Source organism: Sesamum indicum, unplaced genomic scaffold (assembly GCF_000512975.1).
Source record: "Sesamum indicum cultivar Zhongzhi No. 13 unplaced genomic scaffold, S_indicum_v1.0 scaffold00205, whole genome shotgun sequence".
Classification (NCBI taxonomy): Eukaryota; Viridiplantae; Streptophyta; class Magnoliopsida; order Lamiales; family Pedaliaceae; genus Sesamum; species Sesamum indicum.
In genome coordinates, this window is record NW_011628099.1 from 133,062 (window position 1) to 141,697 (window position 8,636).

The 8,636-nt window shown below is 44.8% G+C and overlaps 1 protein-coding gene across 1 annotated transcript; it reads left to right on the top strand.

Moving 5' to 3' along the window:
• The first annotated feature begins 68 nt into the window (after positions 1–68).
• On the top strand, positions 69–785 carry LOC105179778. Its single transcript, XM_011103414.1, has one exon. The coding sequence runs from the start codon at positions 69–71 to the stop codon at positions 783–785; it is 717 nt and encodes a 238-aa protein (XP_011101716.1).
• The last annotated feature ends 7,851 nt before the right edge of the window (positions 786–8,636 follow it).

Below are 8,636 nucleotides of genomic sequence, written 5' to 3' on the forward strand. Positions count from 1 at the left end.
CGGCACTTCGTGAGGTCATTGCTACAGCTAATGGATTCTTTTTCTTTCAATTCAAATCAGTAATTGACATGGAGGAGGTGATCGAGGGGGGACCGTGGCTATTTCAAGGACAGCCAATAGTTCTCCAGAAATGGGAACCAGGGATGGCCATGAGGAAACTGAAAGATACACAAGCACCCGTTTGGATCAAGCTGAGGCACCTTCCAATGGAATTTTGGACAACATATGGATTGAGTACTGTTGCGAGTGGAGTGGGAAAGCCACTTTATCCAGATGCGATAACTAGAGCATGCACGAGACTGGACTTCGCTCGAGTATGCGTGATGGTGGACGTCTCACAAAATTTACCAAATCATGTCATCATCATGACTCCAGATGAAGATGGCGGGGAGACACCATGCAAAGTGTATGTCAAATACGAATGGCTCCCACCAAAATGCTTGGATTGTATGACATTGGGGCACTCGGTTATGGAATGTCCACTTAATAAATCCAAGAAAACAACAAAACCACCAGTGGCTGTGTATGTACCAAAACCTTTCACCGCCCGGGCACCAACCGAACCCGTTAGGGTACAGACAACAAAACCGCGTAAGGACTGTGAGGTGGTTGATGGAATGAAGGATGGTGATAACCCTGCTGAAAGTAATGTTACCAAACAGGATAATTGGGGTAAGGAAGTGGTCATTTATAATGCGTTTGAAGCTTTACATTTTATTGACAATACAGATGAGCAATCTGGGGGTCCTAATACAAGCAGCCCCATAGGATGTGACCCATGCTGAATATTGCCGTCTGGAATGTACGTGGGCTGAATAAACGAGACCATCAGCTCGCATTAAAGGATCTCGTCTCGAAATATAGGTTACTCTTCTTGGGCATTCTTGAAACTCGCGTTCGTATTAATAATGTGATGCATATTCAGTCTTTTCTGCTACCTCAATGGAAATGGTTTGTTGACTATGCAACTGTGGGAAACCGTATATGGCTAGCATGGGATGATAATGCTATTGATGTTCATATTCTTGATTTAGGTGAACAATATATGCATTGTCGTGTCACGAATAGGGCTGACAATGAATTTTTTTTTTTCGGTAAATGTAAGTTTCATTAAGTAAAATAATAGTACAGTACAACAATGTGGTTATCCGTTGATTTCTCCCTCGATAGGCCAAGGGATACGCCACAGTCTATATAAAGCTAGTGTACTGACTGATCTAGGTAGAGTGATACTAAGGATCCGCTGCCTGATATCCTCAACAATCAATAAAGCGAGGGTGCTAGGTGTCCTCTCGGTGTGCTCGAATCGACTCAAGTTTCTCTCCCTCCAAATGTGGTAAACACATGATGCTAATAGTGCTCGATAAGATATGTTAACAATGTGCTTACCTCTCCATCTCTGGGAAGCCCATTCAATATCCGTTATCCAGTCTCTATTGGGCCAAGAATATCGTACCATTCTTCGGATCGCTGTAAGACACTGTCGACTAATCTGCACTGAATGAATAAGTGGCCATGTGTCTCTGTCGCTCCCTCGTTACATAGAATACATGGGTCAAGGTGGGCTAACCATGGTTTGTCCGTCGTAGCCAACTTGCCTAGAATAGCAAGCCAAAGGATGAACAAGTGACGTGGAATCTTCAGTGATCCCGAAAGTAGTGAAGACCAGCCTACTTTCGTTCCTGGGGGATCAAAAAGCCTGTGTAGAGCCTGAACTGTGGGTTGTCCCTGATCAAATCTCCAAATAATGCGGTCCTCTCCTCCATGGATGGTGGGTAAATTGTGTGTGATCTCCAGACACTCAAAATCTGTGATAGGAGGCCACTGCCACTCTCCTCCATTAATCACCGTGCTCAGTCTGGTTGATAACTCCATTCCGAGTAGCCTCGGTCCCCGTGGAAATGTGACACTAGGAGGGCCGAGATAATGCCACGGGTCCTGTCAAAGGTAGAATTTCCTCCCGTCTCCAATCTGATAGTCCACCATAGGGCGGAGGAAAACGCGTAGACGTAGAATTTTTCGCCAACCCCATGATCCTCCATGTTCCCTAATTGTCCAAATGGAGGTGTCTCGTAACCGACCCTAGTAAAGCCATTCAACCCAAACTGAGGTCCTATCGCATCTGATGATATCACAGAGTTTCTTCGTCATTAATGCACGATTCAAGATGGAAATATCCTTGAATCCTAGTCCTCCCTCATCCTTCGGCCGACATAGATCTTTCCATGCTACCTTCGCATAACCACTGTTTGTTGTCCCCTTCCACAAGAAAGTTCGCAGTCTCTTCTCAATTTCGTTTATAACTTTCTTTTTTTTTTTGGATAAAGGTAAGTTTCATTAAATAAAAAGGAGTATAGTACAACAATCAAGTGGTGTCTCCCTCGACAGACCAAGGGATACGCCAAAGTCTATAGAGCGCACATGTGCTAATTGAATATGATAGATTAATACTAAGTATATTCTGTCTAACATCATCAACTATGCAGGTAGCTAATACACGTTCCGGCCGTTGGGTGTGTTCAAAGCGTCTCAGGTTCCTCTCTCGCCAGATGTGGTATATGCATGCACTAAGTAAGGCTCAATAAGCAATATTAACGATATGCTTTCCCCTCCACTTCCTCGACGCCCATTCCACGTCTCTTTTCCACTCGCGATTGGGCCAAGAGAATCGAATATGTTGGCGTACAGCTGCAAGGCATCTTCTGCTATATTGACATCGGAAGAACATGTGAGTGTGTGTCTCCGTTGTACCCTCATCACAAAGGATACATCCACCTAAGTGGCTCATCCAAGCTTTATCGGTAGTCGGTAGCTTCTCCTGAATTGCTAATCAAAGGATGAAATTATGTCTGGGGATCTTCAATGAACCTGATAGTAGTGAAGACCATCCTACTTTTGGTCCAGGTGGGCAGAAAAGTCTGTATAGTGATTGTGTGGTGAGTCGTCCCTCTGGGAATCTCCAGTTGATTCTGTCGTCCCCTCCATAATCTGAGGTAATGTGTAAATGATCTCCATACATTCCAAATCAGTTATAAAAGGCCACTGCCATTGTCCCTCATCAATAACTACTTGAAGTTTGGCGGATTCATCAAGTCCCAAAAGACTTGGTCCTCGTGGGAATCTAGCAATAAGGGGGCCCAAGTGGTGCCACGGATCCTTCCACAAGAAGAATGTTCGTCCCTCCCCAATGAGAAACTCCGTAATAGGTAGTATGGAACTTCGGAGTCGAAGCAGTTTTCGCCATCCCCATGATCCTCCCTTCTCGTTAATTGCCCAAATTGAGTTATCGCACAGTCTTCCATGCTTCAACCACTCAACCCATATAGATGTTCGGTCGCATCTGATAACATCACAAAGCTTCTTTGCCATTAAGGCACGGTTAAGTATACCGATATCCTTAATTCCTTGGCCTCCTTCCACAATCGGTTTGCACACATCCTTCCACGCTACCTTTGGCATATCCCGATGTATAAGTGCCTTTCCACAGAAAATTTCTGAGTCGTTTCTCAATTTTTTTAATAATAGCCTTTGGTAATATGAATGCAGATGCCCAGTATATGCTCATTGCAATAATAGCCTTTGGTAATATGAATGCAGATGCCCAGTATATGCTCATTGCTGATAGTACGGATTTAATGACACACTATCATGTTTCGTCGTCGCTCCCCACCAAGTAAATTTTGGTAGTACATGACAAACTCATTAATTACTGCTCCGAGATCCGTGTGAGTGGCTCCATGATCATCATTGATTTGTAAGATTCTCCTCGCCGATCTCCTTTGAGCAATCTTACGAAAGAACACTCGGGAACACTGGTCACCCCCCTTCATCCACTGCATTTTTTATCTCTGTTGAAGCATAACCTGTTCAAGTTTAGCTGCTTTGGCTAGTACTAACCGGCAGCAGTGTTCTAACTGTAAGAATTGTTCATCCCGCCTGTTTGAACTAACAAGCAATTGCGGCATCTCAAGAAACCCTTTAGCCAACTGGACATTGTGTGATAAGTCTCCCTTGTTCCTCCTCTGCTCTCTAAACACCGGTTTTAGTGCTTTTAGTTTCCTTGTAACCGCATACATAGGTGCTCCTATGATGTGATGCTGCCAGACCTGCTGCACACTGGGCATAAACTCTGGTGATAAGGCGAGGTAATTATCAAATCGAAACATACCTCCTAGTTGTTGTTGTCTATTCCCGCATTACACCATTGGCGAGTGGTCTGAAGTCCGTGGTGTGAGACAAGAATAATATGATGTCGGGAACCGATCCATCCATCTATCATTGATCAGCATGCGATCCAGTCTTTTCCAAAGGTTTCGTGGCCCGGCACTGCAATTGTGCCATGTGTACCATTCGCCCTGCATGGGTAATGGTAATAATCCTGTATTCTGGATGCAAGTATTAAAATATTCCATGGCCATTCGAATATCTCCTGATACACCACAGATTTCACTAAGGTCGCGCACTGCATTGAAATCCCCTCCAACAAGCCACGGGATATTAGTACACTGCATAGCAATAGTCTCTATGGAACCCCATAAGCCCTCCTCTCTACCAACTCATTTGCCCCATAAATAACAGTAATAGCAATGGATTCATGAATTGCACGGATATTAACATGACAGTGAATAAACTGTGTGCCACATTCCACCAAATCAACATCAATAAAATTTTCATCCCATGCTATCCAAATTCGATTACCGGACGATCCATAATCCACAAACCATTGCCATTGAGGTAGTAAGAAAGCTTGAATATGAGATACGTTATTGATACGAACACGAGTTTCAAGGAGACCGAGGAATTGTAACCTGAACTCAGCAACGATGTCTTTGATTCCTACCTGATGATCTCTTTTGTTCAAGCCACATACATTCCATATTGCTGCATTCAACATGGAACACTAGGCATGGGGCTGCTATGCTTAGGACCCCGAGACGACTCATCTGTATCATCTAATAGGTGAAGTGCATCAAAAGTATTATATATAACAAGCGCCTTACCCCTTTCCTCACGACTTGGGCCGGCTGCATCTCTAGGGGACTCACGTCCCTCTCTCTGCTTTTCTACCACTGGAGCTGATGGTGGTCTGTTCATGTTTCGATCAGGCATATGTGTTGGTCGGGATGGTACATAAGCAGTATCACCATCCTTCCTAGGCTGGTTCCTACTCCGTTTAGGCATTGTTGATTCTTGCAGCGTCCCCACTTTGGGTACATATACAGCGATCGGTGGATTAGCTGGTTTTGGAGACGACTCATCTGTATCATCTAATAGGTGAAGTGCATCAAAAGTATTATATATAACAAGCGCCTTACCCCTTTCCTCGACTTGGGCTGGCTGCATCTCTAGGGGACTCACGTCCCTCTCTCTGCTTTTCTACCACTGGAGCTGATGGTGGTCTGTTCATGTTTCGATCAGGCATATGTGTTGGTCGGGATGGTACATAAGCAGTATCACCATCCTTCCTAGGCTGGTTCCTACTCCGTTTAGGCATTGTTGATTCTTGCAGCGTCCCCACTTTGGGTACATATACAGCGATCGAAATTCTTTCTATATGAACCATTCTTTTTAGTTTTCTAATGAAAAATCTTCGACGGTTCGAGTAATTGAAGTGCACAATTGGGTTCACCCTGACATCCGTAGATGCCAACCAGAGTGAACCTGCAGAGAGTGGCCCAGTAATCTTCTCCATCAGGGTAGCCGCAGTGAGATAGAGTGGTGAAGCTAGGTTCCGAATGAAAACAGAGCGAGCAGTGGAGGCAAAAGGTATGACATTGGAGCTGCTTCATTGCCGATTGCTTCGATCCAGAATAAGGCAAAGAAGAGGCTGAAAGAATTCTTTCAACACTTGCATAGACAGCCACTTTAATATTCACAGGATTTTCATAATTGAGCAGATCGGCTGCACTATGCCTCCTCCCCGAACCATCAAAGGTAGAGCAACCAGTCTTAGTGCCTACCAAACTAAACCCGTTATAGGGATCAACACCAGCCTCCAACAAACCATCCCTAACCGATGATTGCCAGTTCCTAAGCTCCGGCCTAAAGACAACTGCCTTCTCAACCCACTCGTATGACTTGTTCACAACTCTCAGATCCCAATTGACACCCAATTTCTGATAGAATTCCTGGTCTGCTCTGCTGTAAAAACCGGCATTTATGGTACTGTTGTCACCAGTCCTCTGGCCTTGGGAAGGCCACCTCCTACAATAGGTCATTGAAGGCGAAAATCCGACGGATCAACCATAATTTTCTTAAAGAAATAAAGCTTCTAACGGTTGATATCAATCTTTCTTCAATGCGAAGAATAGAACTAGTTGGGAAGGTTCAATCAGATACTACACGGAACAAAAACAATATATCAATTCTCTTTAGGTGTTGAATATTGATTAGCTTCGACTCAAGGCAGGCAGGCATAACACGAACCCCTGCTTTGGCTCACTGTTCATGCTGTACCCGATGTCCTCTCCGAAAGACCTTCCATTGCACATTCAGCTGACTCAAGATCTTTTCGCTTCACGCCCTTTACAATAAAAAGCTTTCCTTCTCGGGATACCATATCCTACCCTCACTCACGTTCCTGACCCGAGGTCCCTACCAAAAAGGGGTATTTTGTCAATACCCGATATTGGAGATTGGTTGCCTGCTTCTATCAATTTCATTGACCCTATACCTGTCGTATGAGTTACTTCGCTCCTCTCTACTCGCTACGTGTCTTCAGTACCCTATCGGTTGAGCTACCTTGCTACCTACACTTAAGAGTTGACTGAGTTGGAGATAGAGAGAGCGGGAAATCGATCAATCATTAGAGTTTCTTTCGCTCCTCTCCTTATCAGTCGAGCTCAATTACATCGATCCTATCTACCTATAGAAAAGTAAACTACACCGCCTAGCCCCCCTCGTTATCAATTGAGCTACTTCCGTCAGTCGAGCATCTTCAAACCTTTCAGTCGAGCTCAATTACATAGAGCCTGGACGATACATGTTTATTTATATAATAATGCGGGAAAATCCATAGATGAAGAATTCACTAGGAGGAAACCCTTTTTTTTACCATATAGACCATGCTTTAGCACGCGGGTGACCAGTCCAGATAATCTTTTCCTATGAAAGCATGAGAGTGAAAGGATACTTCGATGCCGATCGATAACCCTTATTATCCGGAGCAAGGGCACCCAGTCTCAGAAGTTAGAGTTTCTGTCGAAGCCTGAAATGAGTAATCCAGAACCTCTATCCGTCTATCTATGGAGGATTCCCCGAATACCTGATCTGCTAGCACTGTGAATTACCTTATACCTACGCAGCAGGAAGGATATGGAGCACCTACTTCTACTGGTCGTCTGCTCTCTCGAGGTCGTCCTTCTCTAGGTAGAAAAAGGACATTACGGGATATCTCCAAAATTCGATGTACTTCTTCAAGTGTAGGACACATCTCATGTTTGCCGAATCTAAAAAGCATCGCCTTTGCATCCCAACACTTTTTTTTTTCGGTAAAAGTAAGTTTCATTGAGTAATATTGGTACAGTACAGCAATATGGTCACAAAATGGTTTATCCCTCGACAGGCCAAGGGATTCGCCATAATCGAAATAAAGCATGTGTACTGACTGATCTAGATAGTGGGATGCTATGGATTCGCTGTCTAATGTCCTCAATGATCAGTAATGCTATGCATCCCAACACACCCCCCTTCATCCACTGCATTTTTGATCTCTGTTGTAGCATAATCTGTTCAAGTTTAGCTGCTTTAGCTGCATTTTTGATCTCATGTTGTAGCATAATCTGTTCAAGTTTGACTCTCAATTTTCTCTCAATTCTCTTTCACACACCCGCACACCTTCGATTTCACACACTAAACCCCAAGTCCAAAATATTCCGGCCGGCAGCCATGGGATCGACGGCGATGAGGCGGCCGGCGACGAGGGGGGTGACGATGATGGGTTCTGGCTAAGCGTAATAATAACTACAAGTTAGTGTAAAAGGGAAACGAACTTGCTTTAATAAAATCGTGCCAAAAAAAAAATGGACTCTCAATTTTCTCTCAATTCTCTTTCACACACCCGCACACCTTCGATTTCACACACTAAACCCCAAGTCCAAAATATTCCGGCCGGCAGCCATGGGAACGACGGCGATGAGGCGGCCGACGACGAGGGGGTTGACGATGATGGTTTCCGGCAAGAGACAGTCCGGCGTGGGCAAGTTTTCGGCCAAATACATGATAAAACCGCAAATCCTCCATTGATGGAGGTTCGGATCGAGGAGATTAATGGCGATTCTGATACTCTCCTATGCTGGCATGGTGATAAGGATGGCAAGGGAATCATTTCCGGCGGAAAAGCAGTTGATTTAGGCCCTGGTTCGTCACTTTCAGAATTAGGGTTTTGCGCCGCCCACGAAGATGAAACGACGCCCGTGGAAGCCGAAAAGTCGGCTGCGGAAGACGAAGCGACGGCTACTGTTATGGAGGCTGTGGCTATGGAAGACGACAAACGTACGAATGGCGAGGGTGAAGGAGTAATACCCATCGAAAAAGATCCAATCTTGGACGTGGAAGACGAAGATGGAGATTTGATGCGCCGCCCGAAACTAGGGTTTGGCGGCGCACCTTCATCGAGCAGCAATGGCGAACGGCGA

Bases quoted from the DNA above. Each gene is read 5' to 3' on its own strand.
- LOC105179778 (XM_011103414.1), top strand. From the start codon at position 69: ATGGAGGAGGTGATCGAGGGGGGACCGTGGCTATTTCAAGGACAGCCA.